The 18,362-nt window shown below is 36.4% G+C and overlaps 1 protein-coding gene across 4 annotated transcripts in view; it reads right to left on the bottom strand.

Annotated features, from left to right (window-relative positions):
- Positions 1-18,362, bottom strand: part of INVS (inversin) — a 101,202-nt gene that overhangs the window by 12,444 nt on the left and 70,396 nt on the right. For all 4 annotated transcript variants that reach the window (XM_066992685.1, XM_048079551.2, XM_013181159.3 and 1 more), the window contains 5 exons: positions 17,456-17,685; positions 15,785-15,891; positions 12,317-12,529; positions 4,289-4,590; positions 1,095-1,899 (listed from right to left, as the gene is read on the bottom strand). In XM_066992685.1, coding sequence (XP_066848786.1) covers positions 1,095-1,899; positions 4,289-4,590; positions 12,317-12,529; positions 15,785-15,891; positions 17,456-17,685 — 1,657 coding nt within the window. The remainder of the gene's footprint in view (positions 1-1,094; positions 1,900-4,288; positions 4,591-12,316; positions 12,530-15,784; positions 15,892-17,455; positions 17,686-18,362) is intronic.

The raw sequence follows: 18,362 nt of genomic DNA on the forward strand, positions 1-18,362 counted from the left end.
TTCTGCAGGCAGCTGGGCGTTAAGTCCTGCTTCTGCTGTCGAAGGAGACTTGCAGGTTTCCCTAGTATAAAGAAAGGAAGCGACTACTTTCTGAACGCTTCTAGATATCTCCTTTTGATTCAACGTGCTTGGGAGAACAATTTTTGAATCACTGCTAAACTACACCACAGGTTGTGAGAGTTAACTCTCTTAGTTCTTCTGCAACTAATGTTAAAGAGAAAATATTAAAGCATTTGTGTGATAAAAACGTGGAACTGTTAAGCTAGTGAGAGACCTGGAAAGATAAGTTATGAGTAAAAATCTGCAGCTTATAGTTTTATGCATCCATATAAAAACTGAAGAAAAATTCAAAACTAGAAAATAGGAACCACCTACGTATTATATGCTGACCTACAGCTGCCACACTCCTCCTGTCAATTTTGATAAGAAATTAAACACTAAGGTGCATGTTTTATCAAGAGTGACTCTACTTCTGAGGTCAAAACTCATGCATTCATGAAAGCAGGACGATGCTGTGGGAAAGCAAATGGGGTCATCTCACTCCTTCCTGTCTGCCTCTTCTGTGCTGCAGTCATTCCTGCTGAATACTCAAGTCAGGTTCAAGTTTTGGCAATGAACTCCCTCCGAGCTTCCAAACTGTTTGTTGTTTGGTTATTGAGTTAAAAGTCAAGTCAGAATACAATTTTGGGTGTGTCAGTAAATAGTGGTGAAGGATCTGGTTGCAAAAAAATCTGCTGGAGAAAAACCACATTCCTACACGAGCAAGGTTGCTAACGAACGTGAGAGCAGTGAACTCGAGGCTTAGGCGGATCCTGATCGACGCTCTACAAAGAAATATCAATGCGTGAAATAGAAGTTTAATAACTCCTCCAATTATTAAAAGTCATCACTTACCTTGCACTTCTTACGAACTTACTAATGCAATTCTAGGCAACTGGAACACACTTCCACTTGTTTGGTGAAAGATTATTACATTCCTGATTTATCACTGGTAATGTTACAAGCAAAAGGACCCAACAAAACACATTGCTGACGCCTAATGTGATTTACATCTAATTGTATCCCATCTCTAGCTACTGAAATAGCAGCCTTACCTTCTCCATGTCCTCTGTATAACTGTGGCAGCATAGTTCTTCTTCCGAAATAGCTCTTTTCTTGTTCTTTCTTTTTCTATTATCTGCATTCGAATCTCCAAAGGGATTAGTTCAATATTTGTACTTTGCCATGCGACAGAACATAATTGATCATCTGCATTCCTGGATCCAATTACGCCTGTTTTTTCCAAGTTCAAACTGTCATCAGAGGCAGAACACGCTGCTGGATTTCTTGGCACAGTTCTGGCAGATTCTGTCTCGGCAGACAATAAAGGGGAGGGCTTTTTCGCTAATTCATTATTTCCCACATTGTTAGTTTGTTCTACGGCATGCACGCTGGCATTTCTGGTGTTTACAAATACCGTTTTGGCACTCCCTGGTCTACTAGAACCAGCTGGTGAACATCTCTCATCGTTTACCTCTTTATTTCTGGATTTTTGCTGATGCCTTTTGCCCTTTGGAACAGCTTCACACTGCTTTGAATTTCTTGCAATTCCCCCAGCACAACTGATGTTGCATAAGAACACCGAATTTCCTTCACCATGGTCCCTGTTACCAGACGAAGGCTGACTTTGATCTCTTAATTTCTCCCCGGCACTAGCAGTCCTACAAGCAGAAGTATGCCTTCTGGTACCACGAGCAGAAGTACCATTTGCCTCGATGGTGTGCTCTTTGTGCTTTTCTCCGCCCACTTCCGCAGCAGCTGCAACCTGATGCTTGGCTTCAACTTTTGTCACCTCTTTTGCTTTGCCACAATGGAAATGGACACAACTGGGCTTGCTTTTGATGTGTTTTTTCAATAATTCTTTAAACAGAGAAATGGAAACAAACATTCAGCATTCAGTCTCTGATCCAGAGTTTATTAGATCCAGAGTTTATTACTCTATTTTTTTCTCAATTAAATGGAAAAAAAAAAAGTATAAGCAGGAAGAATCAGAAGACGTAATGATTGCTTGGAATAGCATGGTCCCAAACTTCTTCATTTGCTTACCATTCTACAAGTATCTCTCCCTCAAACACTAAATCTGAACTAGATGCCTAAAAAAGTTCAGAGAGAAAAACTGTTTCTTCACCTACCTGAATACGGTGTCTTTTCCAAAGAAACCAGCTCACCACATGGCAGAAGAATGCAGCCACATGAGCACACCTGCTGGTTGCAGTGAGGACACCCTAACAGACTGTCATTGTTTCCAGCATTTATTTGCTAAATTTTTGCTCTATCCACCCTGCTCTACCCTGGCACACAGTGTCAATGTAGCATACTGACCCAGGAAACCCAGAGCAATGGTTTTGTCAATACTTCCCTTGATACCCTAAATAAAACTCTGAAGTCCTTCCCATTTTTCCATTGTTGCAAGATTTCTTTTCCCAATTTCCACACCCAGGGCAGAAAAATAAATGAGGTGTGGTGACTGCTTTTAAACACTCTTGTGAGAATGACTTGGGAGCCAGACTGGGGTGTAAAACGGGAAATGTCCTCCTACCAGACACCTTACCTTTTACTAGGGAAACAAACAGGAGAATGAGAAATAGAACAGACTGGATGAAACGTGACAGAGAGGCTGTTAAAGGGGATGTAAGAGTGGAAAAAGCGAAAATAGAAAGCTTTGATATACTAAAATCAAAGAAAATCACCCAGGTTATCCAAATCCTGGTAAAACCATCCTATATTTGCCCTCACTGTAATACTTTTGTGATACTCTCGTCTGGTTAGCAGAATATGGCAGATTAGCAGTTTATACAGAAGAAACTCAGGATTATCATCAATGATGTCTCTGACAGAGAAGATTTATCATGGTGACAGGTCAATATGGGCTGAGAGGCTACTCTAACTTGCACAGGATTGTCATATGGGTAAATAGTCCTGTCTGTTATAGGACAGGAAGAAAAAAGATCTATAATATAATCTATTTTAATCGAGTATTACTTTAATTAATTATTTTTTAGATCTACGTTACTCTTTTTTCTTATCTTCCAGAATGCAGAAGGAAATTCCCTCTCTCTTATTACAACAGGGGAACAGACGATTTTGAAAGTGTGCTACTGCAATTTAAAAAAAATGTGCCTTTTGATGCCAAGATTTCTGGGGCACAATTCCACTCCCAGTGAAGCCAAGTACAAAATTACCAGTGCCATCAATAAAAACAGCAAAGAGCTGACATTCAGTTCACATGTATGAAATTTCCATCACTGTCACATCAGTTTGATATCTCAAATAGTTACTTTTTACAGATGTGAGAAAAAAGAACAGAGTCTTTGAAAAATGGGCTTTGTCATTCTTAACTCACCAGAAGCTACTACCTGGTTTGTAAGTATGGCGCGTAGAATGCTTTTTTATTTCAACCATAAACCATTTTTGTTATTAGAGCAGCATGTGCAAAGCAATCTGAACAACTGGGGAAAAGACAGGAGAACATCACTTAAGTATTCTAGATCACCTTTTCACGTTGAAATAAACTTTCTTAGATAGCTGCAAAGAAGCAATATCAAGTACGGAACTCAAAAAATAACTTTGCTGCTGCTACTAGAATCAATGCAACTCAACAGCTGCAATAACACACGTAGTAGATAACATATACAGAAAAGAGGATTTCTGAGTGGAGAACAGATCAGAATAGAGCCACCAGCTAAACTATAGTTTTTACATACTGTTAGCAGGTGCAAAAAAACTGTTTGCAACTGCTGAAAATCTTTCTGAAGTGACGGCCCACAGGATCTAAATTTATGTTTAATTCCAGTAAAACTTCCAGTGAAGTCCATCCAAGTTTTGGTCACAAGAGGATTAATTAAAAAACCTCATGAGAACTGATCAAAAGACTTCATGAGTTGATCCTGTGTCAACTTTCCTAGCATCACTCCAATAACAAAAAAATAAGAGTATATTTGTGTAAACATGGCATATGTAAATATTTCAAACACAGGTATTTTGCATTGGGCAAGCGAGGGTCTTGATAACTGAAAGGTAAATTGTTTTCAATATAGAAGAAGTAGATATGTTATCGTGCACATCAGTATTTTTGACTACCTAAGTTGACAGAGCACACGCAAACAAGAATCTGTATCTAACTCTATCCCATATGAATTGCTTAAATAATGAAAGAACAAGAAATGACAGAGTAAAACAGGTCCTACATATGAATTTCCCCAGATGCGGACAAAAAGAATAATCAGACCAAATAAAAATTATTACAAACCTTGCCTGATTTTATGACCATCGCTCTGAGGCTCTGAAGATGGGCAAGTCTCCTTTGGTGTCCCTTTGCTGTGACAAGCTTTAGGTGAACCTCTACTGTTTCTCCCTGGTTGAATTTGGGAAGCACTGAGAGAGAGAGGTCTCTTACTCTGTATATCAGGTTGTTTGTTAGGCAACTGCAGGATGCTGGTTGTTTTCTCTCGATTCACCGGATTCTGTTGTACTCGAAACTTACTTTGTTCCATGCTCTGCATTCCTTTCTGCAGCTTGGCTTCTTTTCTCTTACTTTCTTCTTCACGTTTCCTGTAATTATAGTAAATACCATAAGAATTCCAAAGACAAAATTTTGGGAGCATGTATTTAACTTGAACACATTCATCTCTAGAAACCTGACACTGACAAAACAAAATCTTGACTATGACATCTTTTTTTGTGAGAAAGGGCGACCTATTATATTGAAGGGTCTTAGCTTGATCCAAAATAGCAACTAACTTGCAGCTACAGCTTAATGAAGGTTAAGTCCTTAGAAGCCAGCTTCCCATTCACTTTGCAGCAGTAAAAAATTATTTTAAAACACCCCCTAATTTAAAACTATGTAACTTAGGCTCTTTTTTTTTTTTTTAATGCAGATACAAAAATGAAAAGCATAGTTTCTCTTCACATTAGTTCTCTTTTTAAATCCAAGGAAAAAAGAAGTACCAGTGGAAGGATTTGAAAAAGGTGTCAGAAAACAAGAAACATGATACTAATAAGAATGCTTTGAATTAGTAACGAACCATGCTTTAATATAAATAGTAATGCAATGCACTGTATTTATTTGAAAATCAGAAAACTTCATAAAAGACATGTCATCTGTTTGAAAATTATTCTTCTTATTTACCTGTGTAATACCTAATACAGACAATTACCAACCAACTGCAAATTAGCTATAGGGCTAACTTGCTGGTATATACTTGGCATTGGTAGATAATTAAAGAATTTATTTTTAAATAAACTTGATCTAGTGGGTGGCATCCCTGCCCTTGGTAGGGGTGTTGGAATTAGATGTTCTTAAGGTCCCTTCCAACCCAAACTGTTCTGTGATTCTGTGATTTTACATAAATGGATTACACATTATACAAATGATAAATACTGAAAACATGAGATGGGAATTAAAAACTTGCGTGCACATATTTTGCCATTACGGTCATTATATTTGGTTTCTGAAAATGAAAAAAGTCATGTATCTCTTAAATAGCGCAGATATAAAAGAATTTTGGACAAGGTTATGAAAGGTACATCTGTTCAATAAAATTTTGCAGCCTATTTTGAAATACAATGAAACGTCATTACACTTTACCTTTTAAATTGTTTTTCCTACAAAGCAGAATAACCCAATAACAAGTAGCAAACGTTACCTATCTACCTACCATTGAATTTGTTTTTATAAATTAAGCACTGGTTAGGAGACGAAGTGACACTTTTCCTGTTGGAATGGACAGCTGGTAAATGTCGTATCATGTAGCTGCCTGGTATTTTAACTTGCTTCCAATGCTACAACATAGTTTGCAGACTGTTGACACATTAGCTCACAGCACAGCATATGACAGGTTAGTTATGCAGCATGCCATCCTCGGTTCCTGTGAGTCGCATCAATGCCAGCGTATGTCATTTCAGTGCGATGTGCCAGGGAGAAGCCTTAACTTTATCTGTCAGGACTATCTCATGAAGTACGCCCCGCAGAAGAAGCTGGTTGAACTTTGTACCTGAAAAGCTGTTAATTGATCTAAAAAATACACTCCTGGCAGCCCGAGGCTCAGTATTCCCCGTGGCAAGGAAAAAGGGGCTAGTTTCAAATAATATCGGCATTCCACAAACAGGCTACGTGGGGATGTCTGTCTCGTGTACGGTATGGATCTCACTGCCATTACTCTGCCATTTGATCTGATAAATCAGATCTTACTATTCACAGAACAGTCGTTATCTCTTCTTCACACAAATCAAGCAGCCTACTACCAGTACCCTCCACTCAGCGTTAGAAAAGGAAGTGTGAGCCAGGTTGTGTGACACACCAAAGACAGTGGCCTGCACTCTTTGGACTAGCAGATTAGCTCAAAACATTAACATCAGCGACATGCCAATTGTAAAGTTATGGAAATGACACAGGACTGGAAGTTGAGAAGAAGTAAAAGGGGCTTTGTTTAAAGCTCATTTGTGTGCTAATTTTTCAGATGAAACTGATGAAATAATAAAAGGATGGGATTTCCAAGTTCCCTATTCATAGGCCATCATCCTAATTGTCAGAGTAGAGCTTAGCTGATTAAGTTTCCTGAATACTTACTTCCTGAATACTCCCCTTGGGATTGGCTTTATTTAGTCACAAATACAGTTTGTTTTACAGTGAAAGATATTCTCAAAATTAAAAAAAAAAAATAATAATCAATTTTTACTCTTGTCTCAATTAAGATAAGAGAGTAGGTTTCATGAACAGGTAAAGGAAGCAGACAAGTTTCTAACTTAAGGGCTCTCAGTCATTCTCAGGAGGTTTCAGCAACTCTACAGGATCCAAACTCAGACTCTAACGTTAGACAACTACAGCTAGATAGTGATAATATACCTGGCAAGCCAAAATTGTCCACCTTAACTGCAACAGAATTTTGTCCTTAAGAGTCTTAAATTTCTACTTCATTACAAAAGTGATGCAGTGTAAACATGTTTTGGCATCCCAAAAAGAACAGTTTCAGCGTTAACCTTAAATTTGTGAAGACATACAGATGCTTTGATTTTTTGATCCTGCTAAAATGAATTCAACCTCTTCTATTTCTTCTATTCTATTAAAAACATTTTGTTTTTTTCTATCTGCTCTGTGGAGAACGTTTTCAGTTTAGAACACATCCATGTGCCTGGAGAGCATTTATAGAGTTATCCTTGCAGAAGAAGTTACTTTAAAAATCATACCTGAAAACAGATCTCCAGCTGTGATCCTACTACTGCTGAGGCTTTATCTGGACCAAGAGGAGTTATATTTCACGTTGTGTAAGTAGCTATCTCCTGCTAATACAATCTTGCATGGTTGCTTTTAAAAGCATGGCACTGTTGACTCATGACACGTTCAGCTTCTGATCGACTATGACGTTTTAACAGATAGTCCTTAACAAAAATGTTAAAAAGCCAGTTAATTACTGCCAAGTATTCCTGTGTTGATTGGCCTTACAAAATGTGTAGAGGTGTGCATTTGTCCTTAACCTGACCTCTTATTTTTAATTCAGTCATTTCTCATATGTATTAACACCAGTCTGATTTCTAAATCAGACTTCAGTGTGCTTAGTCTTCTCCATCCTGCTACCATTTGCAAATTTAACGCTTTACTTCTTAAGTGAAAACACTATTGTATGAGATCCAGCGTGGATTTCTGTGAAATTCTAATCAATATATACCTCCACCAACTGCAGGTTGAGCCATTAAGAACTACTCTGCATATGTTCATCCAAGCAGTTTTTCACCTATTTAGTTACAGTTTAATTCAAGCTACTTTGCTCTGATTTGCTAATGAAAGCAACACATGAGAAAGTATGAAAACTTTAGGCGAATCTTAATGAGAGCTACTGTTTCTCCATGGCCACAAAACTCATTAATCTGTCACAAAAGAAAAATCACATTGGTTTGACATAATTTGTTCTTAGCAAAGTCAGGACAGCCATTACTTCTTGTTTCGTTATGTTCCAGATACATATGGAACTATACAGAAACAATATGAGTTTGTGGAGTCTCCATCTGCAGACATACTCAAAACCTGACTGGACATGGTCCTTGGCCACCTGGTCTAGCTGACTCTGTTTGAGCAGGAGTGGGGATGGACTAGGTGATCCCAAGAGATCCGTCCCAACCTCAATAATTCTGTGATTCTTGGTACTGAAGTTCATAGGGCCTTCTCCTTTTCCTCTTTGAGAAAGTAGACGCTGCTCATTTCACAAATACTGTAGTCCCACCAGTCCTCCTTAAGTTTTAAAGGTAACCCTTTTATGATTATATCAGCTAGTTTTCTATATATCCCTGGATTAATTTTATCAGGCCAAGCTGATCTGAAAGTATCTTCCTCATCCAATTAGTCTCTAAATTGTTCTTTCAGTATTTCATCCTGCATTCCTACCCTTTGTTGCTAGTGTGAATTCCATTTGCTATTGAACATAATTTGACATCTAATGAAGACTACAGCAAAAAAGAAAAAAAACCAAAAAAAAAGAACATTTCAGTCTTCTTACCATCACCTGTGGACCAACTCTTTTTTTTCCTCTTTCTAAAATGCATGTTTACAATGATTTCTTATGATACGTCACATCCCTTGCTAGTTGTTTGCATTCTATACCTCAGCTTTTCTAATTTTATCATTGTATTTTATTTCTGTTCTCATTTTTTAAAGATGGCACAAACTTTCCACTATGTGCTTTCCCTTTTCAGGTTGTTGAAAGGCTCATTATTTTCTCTCTTGCTATACTTCCTATCTTCACTCAGCATGCAGGCCTTACTACCAGTTTTTTGAAGGATCTGATAAGCTACTTGCACTCTCTTGCCCCTAGGAACAGTCTTCTAAATCTATGGAAGGCTATTTCATTGAACTGTTTTATTTTCTTTCTGTTCTTCTCTTCCTAAATATCATGACTTATTTACTCTTATTCACTTTCATCCAAGTTCCCTTTCATATTCACATTCTCAGGCAGTTTCCTTCAACTGGTCAGAATCAAATTCAGAAGACTTAGTAAAAGCAGAGAAGTATGGTTTCAGGAACGTATTCTGAGAAATTCAAAAGGAAGGAGAAAAACTGATGAATGAGTTCTGAAGCCCTTTCAAACCCCAATATCCTGGTTATTGTTTTTCCTCTGAATATGTTTTAAACACTTTACATGATCTTCCTAAAAATCAGGTTTTCCAAAAGAAAAGCTTCTTTCTGAAAAAATTTAGAAGTCCAACATTTTACCTCTATGTAGAGCTACAGACCGTTTTTCAAATGTGTCCTTCCTTTTCTGAGTTACTGTCCTAATCCAGTGCTTCTTTCCTGATCGGTTCACCACACGATATGGAATACATGTTGGAAGGGACCTCCAGAAGACATCAAGGCCAACGTTCTGCTCAAAGAAGGGTCATCTATGAGGTCAGATGAGGTTGTTCACGGATTTATACTGCAAGGTCTTGAAAATCTTTAAGGATGGAGACTGTACCAACTCTTTGGGCAACCTGTCCCACTGCTTGACTGTCCTCATGGTGATTTTTTTTTCCTTATTTTCAGTCAAAATTTCTCATTTCAGTTTACAACTATTATGAGTTTCGTAGGGACTGAAGTGAGGCCAACCAGTCTGTAGTTCTCCAAATTGTTCTTCCGGCCCTTTTTGAAGCTGGGTGCAACATTTGCTGTCCTCCAGTCATTGGGGAATTTCCCGGATCTCTGTGACCCTTCTGAGATATTCAAGAGTCAGTTTGCTCAGCAACCTTGGACACAGCTCATCTGGTCCCATGAACTTGCCTGGGTTGAGTTCTCTCAAGCAATCCCTCACTTAATCCTCAGTCATTGCTGGCAGCTCTCCTCCTCTCTGATCCGTTCTCTAAGCAGAGAGTCCTGGGAGCCTTCTTGGGGAAGACTGAGGACAAGAAGGCCTTGAGTACCTCCACCTCATCTGTGTCTGCTCTCACTAAATCACCCACACCATTCACAACAGGCCCACATTTTCCTTGCTCAGCCTCTTACTGTCAGTGTAGAGGCAGAAGCTCAGCTCATTGGCTGGGATATCCCTTGTCAGTCTCAACTCCATTTGAGTTCTGTCTTTCCTGACACCATCCCTATGTGCCCAAGTGATGTTTTTAGGCTTCTCCACAAAGCCTGTCACTGCTTCCACCTCTTATCTCTGTCATAGCTCCTCTGCTTAACCAAGCAGGTCTCCTGATACATCTCTTTGCTCAATGACATAACAATGTGCATGTTGTTTTGCCCTGCACCATTTTTTATTCTGTAACATAATAATTCTTTGTTATAGGTTTGTGCAACTTGGGAGATACAAATATTTCACAGACGTTGAATAAAGTGAATGTAACTTCACAGGAAAATAATACAAATATGGGACGGTGGTTAACTTTTTTTTTTTTTTTAATGAACAGGCTAATTAATAACATGCAGATTTAGGGCTGATTTATGTGTGACTCTCTAAAAGAATGTATCACAAAACAAGTTTAAATTCATGCACTGAAGTAGGCTTTTTTGTTGTTTTTAGTTTTGTTTCTTTTTCAGTCTAGTTCACCGTTATTCTGGATTTGCACATGTCTACTCTTATCTGGAGAGCAGATTTTTAAACATCAGTAGGGATATTAGTTGTTTGTATGTAACAACACCCTGGCCAAGTTTAACTGTGGACTGCACAGATGGACATTCAGAATGATGACAACAAAATGTCCCCTTCAGTTTATTACAGATCATAAAATTGCAATTAAATAAAATTTGTTATGTGTCAACTTGATTTGCTTGTATACTCCAATTATATTTTAATTCTGTTTTTATGGTATTTGGTACACAGACTTTGTTTCTATTGTTTTCAAATAAATCAACAACTTAGTAAGTTTCAGAAAGTACTTTAGAAACTCACAAAGGAAAACAATGAAAAAAACACACCCAAATTTCCATGAAGCAATCCCTTTTTGTTTAATCTTCTGGATGGGGCATCACAGATTCCTCTAAAAACGACTGTCATCACAAAGAATATAAATACCTCAAATTGGTAAAGTCAGTTGTGATCACACAGCAAGAAGCTGAGTTCTCCAAATTAAAAAGAAATGTATAAGATATTCAGAATATTTTCAGAGGCAGCTTCTCCATGCATGGGTCTGACTTGTTCCAACTTCAGAAAATGCAGCAGTAGGAGGGCTGCAAGTTACAACTTTAGGAGCTAAAGATGTGAGCGAGAGATTAGTTATCTGGTATTTCTAGCTTTGATTCTTAATGGGCGTTAACAAGTATTAACCAATATGGTAGTAGCACTCAAAGCCAGTGAAGGTCAGACTGGCCACTTATGCAGAGCAAACTAATTAATTTGAAATATAGCAGACTGCAGCTGATTTGTCTATGATACATAGATACAAGAAAAAACCCTCTATGTTCAATGACTATGTTGTCCATTCATATGACCTCTTTTTACAGAAATAATTAAAAAAATATAGAACTATTTTCAGACTGTTACGTTTTTCATTCCAGAATCCAATCTCTTTAAGAGAAACCATGTGCTAATTTGTTCTTATTCATGTTGTGGACCTTAAGGATACAGATCAACCAACTAAAGCATTCTGATTATCATTTCTGTAATTTTGTATTTTAGAATTATATCCCTTTGCTACCATTGTTTCAATTAAATAGAGCAGAAACTCAATAAGAATCTACACATCTTACAAATAACTATTCGAACTGCATATGTTAGTTATCTATAATCTAATGATTTCATGGTAATTGTCAAGTGCAGAAAATCTTAACTGCAGTGTATGATACTGCCAAGATAAAAGTTACAAATAAAATCTGGAAGGAGTTCAGTTTGCTAGAAAAGCACAGCCTCCCCTATGAAACGGTTAGTTAAGCCTTATTTAATTGGGCTTTTCCAAGTACATCTCATTCATTTTCATCTACTTATTAATTTCTTTTCAAAACTGGTATCAAAGATCTGCTAGGTCAATAATTATTTTCACTACTTTAGAGTGATAAATGTTTTCCAAAACTTTTTATCATCATACAGAATATTAGCTAAAGATAATGATTCTAATACGCTAGTTTCCTGGTGTTTGGTATTTTGCCTTGTTCATGAACATTATATAAACATTCTTATTTAATTTGGGATTGCCTGAAAAACAGTTTTCATCATAGTATTATGCAAAAAAAATCCATTATGTGCTTGCAAGTTTCATGAATTTTAGTAAGAGGAACAGTAAGTGATGATGAGTAATGGATAAAATCATACACTAATATACATAAATTTACAGTATATGTCTATTTGCTAGAGGATATTTCAAGTCTCAGACTTACTTGGCAGCAGCATCTTTTCTCAGCTGTTCGTGTTTCATTAGGAGATTCTTCCTCTCTTGAAAAGCCTTTCTAACTTTATATCCTTTATAGACAGCCTGAATTTTGAAAGCCGCAATGTCCTGTATAGCAGCTATAGACAGAGCTCCATGTTCTAACATGAACTGAATCACTTCATGGTGTTCCCCAAGCAAGGCATAATCAAGTGGTGTGTACCTGAAAAAAGAACACAGCAATCATCACTGAACTAGATTCCTAATATAATGTGCATTCATGTTACGAGATTCATCCTGAATAAGGCAACTTCTAGCACGAAGACTGATTAAGCAGTGTTTTCAGTAGGCCACTGTTCTTATTTTAAATAATATTTTCCTTTCTTGCTCATTGTGCATACCACGATTATGTTTAAGGCTTATTTTAGTTTCCTAACTTGGCAGGGGGTAGACAATAGTAGGTGCCAGACCCAAATCCTCCAAAGCCCTAGCCACAGGAGTAACTGCTTTAAGAAAACAATCTCAAAGAAGTTATTAAGGTTCACATATAGGAAGATCGTCTAAGTAAAAAGCAAGTTAAAATATATTTTGTGTTATTTACATATGCATTTAAGTTCTGAGGTTTTACTGTCGAATCTGGCTTCACTTCTATAACAATGACTGAGGACAGCAGAACTGGCCAGCAAGAGTATTAAACCTGCATTAATGAATAACATTTTTTTTTTTAAGAAGCACTAGAAAGACTTAAGTCTGCTTTCAAATTGATGAGGGTGGTAAAAGTATTAAATCCCTTTGCTTTTTAATAGTGTCAAAGTTGCCTAAGCACTTTTGGAAAAAAATTCCTCCAATTTCTACTGTTGATAGGGAAGCAAAATATGCCTGCCTCCCTCACCAACACTGAAACATTAGGCAAAGATATTTAGTGAATGAAAATTATCAGTCACAAGCCACAATCAAGACCATATAACGCAAGATCTTCAAGCAGTAAGTGTCAACGCATATAATTGTGAAAATTAGGGCTCTTCTTGATGGTAACTTGCTAGGACACAATACTGGTAAGCAAAGAAAAACAGACAGAAAGAGCACAATTGGACTTGCCACCCAGCAATGATTTGATGGAAGGATTAACAGTATCTGAACTGAAGTGTCTACAGGAATAAAGACAATGACATAACACGAAAATCTGTATGTCAAGGTGTGTTGATAGCATTTAAAGAAAGACAGATTTTTTGATAACCCAGGACTGGGTACTTCAGAAATGACTTCATTTCAGGAAAACACGTTTTTAAAGTATAGCTGGTTTTGAATATTTTACTTTACAGGTACAAAAGATATTGAAGTAAGCTTTATGCTGCTAATATGTATGTAAAAAGACAATATTATGGATCCCAGTCATGCAGACCCATATTCTTAAACACGGACTCTCTGACTCCATTTGAACTACCTTAGAAAGTAAAAAGCACTCAATCAAATCTGAATAGGGGTTTGTATAACTGGACACTACCCATTCAAGGCTGCTCATGGACACTTCTCACAACAACCCATTAATCTGTTGTGTCAGTCCAAAGGCTATTAAAAAAAAAAAATCCAATGGAAAAAAAAATTTGTAATCTCTAAAGCAGATAGCTTTTAAATCAAGCTGGCTTCACAGCAAAACACACAGAGAAGACATCGGCCATCAACTGTTATATGTAATCTAGCATTAAGCTGGTCAAGATAGCCTGGCATCACACGATGCATCCAGGACATACAATTGGATAACCAAATGCAAAAAACAACAACAAACTTACCACCCTTCAGACTAGCACTTGATTACACACATGCACGGAAGTGGGCAACTTAAAATCTTAGATGAAATCTCAGCTCTATCTTTTCACAAGCCGATTTAGTTTTAACTGCTAGGTTTGAATCTTGAACTAGTATCTCATACTGCAGTCTAAGAACATCAAGAGAAGCTTCTTTCTGTAGGTATATTAGAAAAAAATCACTATTTTGTGAAACCGTTACTCAGTGAAAAAGCAGTTTCATCCAATTAGATGAACCATATCCACCAGGTCATTATTACTCTCTTACGCTTGACTTTCTTTTCCACTATCCAAACTTCTGCTGTTTTAAAACTGGTTTTAATAAAACAGGGTTTTGTAGGTGTCTACTAAGAGGCAATTGTGCAATTTCTATATATAAAATATGTGTTTTGGAAAATTAAAGACTGATTCATCTCGAAATATTGGGGATATGCTTTGTTCTGCACATGGACTAGTGCTTAAGAGCTGACATTTGGAATACTGCTAGTTATATTTTGAGTAATCTAGGTTTATACATAAGAACATACATGAATGCCAGAAGAGAAACAAAAATAGATACTAACTAAATGGCTACAGTAACACCACAGCTAAGGTCTTTTTCTGATAGTTGAATATCATCAGTACATTCCAGCAATGTAAGGAAAAGAACAGGCTCCTTTCTAGCAAAATATTGGCTTTTAATCGTACTTATTAAGAGTAATTTAACTACAGCTGTTCATTTAATTTTCTATCAAAAATTACTAGAGAGAGTATTGGCACTACTTAATTAGGAACTACTTAAAGCTTTCATTTGTGTTTCTCACTAAAAAAATGAGAATACATAGAAAAGGAAAAGAGATCTGAGTGGTTAGAGTAGAGAACAAAGGAAAAATGATGAGGGAAAAAAAGCAATTAAAAACTGGGTTAACCAAGGAAGTTTCAAGCTTAGCACTAAAATACGGGGCTTAAAAGTATTTAAATCATTTAAAATGTTGAAATATTCAAATGTATATGACATGCTGATCATAATTTTATTTATGATTATGATGAGGTCATCTCCTCTAAAAAAGCATTACAAATTTCTGTTAACACTAATTATCTTCATGGTCAGGTGACTAATTTGAACTCCACAACCCAAATCACTTTTAAAAAACTATTATTTGTGTGTCAATGAAAGACAAAGAAAAGAGGTGTAAATGTACTGTCTCTTTATGATTATAGGAAGATTTTTTTTTTTAAACCAGGCCTTTAGAATACAGTCAATCACCAGGTAATTTGTAATCACCATTTTAAAATGTAACATTACATTTCTCCCATTTTCTTTCTTCATAGTGTATTCCCATCAAATAGAAAAATTCCAGTCTATACCAACAGCAGCGGAAATGCCTTTTCATTTTTTCATATCCATTGTCAACTTCATATAAATGAAAAACATCCTTAATATTTGAAATGAGACTAGAACGTAGAAATCCATAAACTCAAGGTTCAAAAGTATAAACAGTTGAAGTTTACACTTGCAATGTCTTACTTAAAGAAGAGATTTTTCACATTAGAAATTGAAGCTCAAGATTATAGCATTCCTTTTACATACAAGGAAGATCATGATTCTGTGAAAATATCTGAACATTAAACATTTAAATCAATAAGTAGCACTAATGCTAAATTAGAAAGTAACACATTCAGACAAGTAATACCTTTCCTCGCTGTTCTCCATATGATTAGGGAAAGCATCAAAACCAAGCAGTAACTTTATAGCATCAAGGTAGCCATTATTACAGAGCCAGTGTAAAGCAGTTCTTCCCTATAGAAAAAAAAGAAAAAAAAATTATTCCCAAACTCTATCACACCACAATAGAAGTTACAAATCGTACTGTAGTTCAATGCTTTTCTGGACATGAAGGACAAGCAGATCTTCTAAATAAACTCACTTGTTAAAATAAAAGAGTACATCATTTAAAAATGAAATCACCTACTTTTCTCTTTTTAAACTAGATCGCTAAACTAGTGCTTTTTTTACATAAAGTAGCTGAAAATTAGCATTAGGAGACTAGCCCTGCGGGTGATTTCTTTGCAGCTACGCTGCCCTGGTCTGAAGCAGCTCTCAGCAACCTTTGTAATTCAGACTGTTTTCTAGGTTGATCCAAAATACTCTGACAAGACTGAGAAAATTATTACAAAAATCAAAATCTGATGAAGTTCAGGGAAAGCTTATCAGCTCGGGCAAACACAGAAAGACAGACTCCAGTTGTGACTTCTCTCACATGAAGCAGAAGTCCAACTCACAATACGCTCACTGTACAGTACACTGGCTGCACTCTGTACAACCACTATCACCATTCTCGGGACTGGGATCACAGAATCACAGTATGAATACCTTGAGGTCTGTTATTATCAACAAAACATAGGTATTCCACTTCACTTCTAGGACACGCCTCTTGTGTCTGCATCTTGCTTTTCTGAACTCGAAATTTAGGAAATAGGCTAGAAGACTGGGTATCATGGAAAAACATAAAAAAACGTTCTGAGTCCAGTGCTAACAAGCTGGTCTATGAATGTCAAGTGCTGTAGAGCATCCTGTAGTGTCTCTGCGTGAAAAAGTGGCCTGGAGCTATGTGGACACCTTTATTCAGGCTGATGCCTTATGAAGCTGGTAGCAGGTTTGGAAAACATTCCCAGAATACTCTGGAGAACTCATAAGAAAAAAACACTTTTCCATTACCTGGAATTATTCATGCCCTATAATGAATAACTAAAGAAAAGTTTAATAAATTGGGTGAAATTCTTTTGATTGATGAAGTTCTACTGACTTCAGAGAAATAATGTCAAATAACAAAGAAATCTGTTATATGTTGCACAATTATTCTGGCTCCTAATTCCACTTACTGCTTGAACAATGGCACAAGAACATATAAACAAACCATAGATGTTTTTATTTATTTATTTATTACTTTCATCTGGAAGAGGTACACACAGATAAATAACTGAAGAAGTTCTATAACCTCACTTGCAATATCTTACTTGCTCTACCTCACTAACACATGCTGAAGAAACACTCTACAGACTATAAAAACACATTCCCATGTCACTTGTCAATAAGGAACATTAGAAGTGAAGAAATAAGATGCTTAAAATGATTCCTCATAAAGATCACACTTTGATAAGGCAAAGACAAAAATGATCAAGGAAAATATGTCTTCAATTCACGTTGTATATTAAACTATTATTTTTCATTCAATTACGTCAGGATGCATTTCACTTCATGATAAACAGCAGCAAAAATGCTTCTATGTCCCAGAGAAGAGAATGATCTTTAAATTTATGGTTATTCTTAAGTTAATGAAATAGCCTCATGAACAACAACATACCTCTTTATCCTGAATATTTGGATCTGCGTTATTTTCCAGTAACACTACCATGCAGTTAATGTAACCTCCATATGCAGCACACTGCAAAGGTGTTCTACCTGCATAATCCTGCACATTAGGGTTGATTTTATTTTCTATCAAGATTTGGCACACATCAGCATTTCCTCCCAGGGCTGCCCAGTGAAGGGGTGAATGGCCATCTTGGTCAACCAAATCTACTCTTGCTCCTCCTGTAACAACAAATCAATTTTTGAACAAGAAAATTTTGAACAAAGAGAAAACAAAGACTACGTTTATGTTCAACAGCAACTTTCTGGTAGACTGGCAATTCAGAGAAATACTTCTGAATGTAACATTAACATTATTATCTAAACTCAAAACCTAAACCAAAATGAATTGGCAATGAAATAATTTCAGTGAGGGTCAGTAAACTAACAGCTTCATAAGCTTTTGAGATCCTCTCAGATGCTTTAGAAACTTGAGATTTGTCAAACAGCCTTGAAAAATCTATTTTATGTTCTAGGCCTATTAATTTTAGTAAAACTTAAATTTCTTGACGACAATCACTTCTGATAACTAGACATCAAATGTAACCCCTTTTTAAATCTCTAAAGCATACAATATAGAATAAAAAGATAAAATATTCACAGTGTAAGAATGACTTAAAAAAAGTTTGTTTTTTTTTTTTAATTCAAGCATGCTAAGACTCTTTTATGCAGATAATTAATTTCTCTGTGTTCTTGTAAGATGCAAAAAGTCATTACAAAAATAAAACTCCACAATTACCTAAACTCAAACTAGCCATCAACAATGATTGTCTATATCATAAAATATAGAATTAATCATAACTTGGATTCTGAAAACCGAGTTTCTTGCATCAAAAGTTATATGGCATAAAGGGTTGGAG

The sequence above is a fragment of the Anser cygnoides genome, chromosome 2 (assembly GCF_040182565.1).
Source record: "Anser cygnoides isolate HZ-2024a breed goose chromosome 2, Taihu_goose_T2T_genome, whole genome shotgun sequence".
NCBI classification, from domain to species: domain Eukaryota; kingdom Metazoa; phylum Chordata; class Aves; order Anseriformes; family Anatidae; genus Anser; species Anser cygnoides.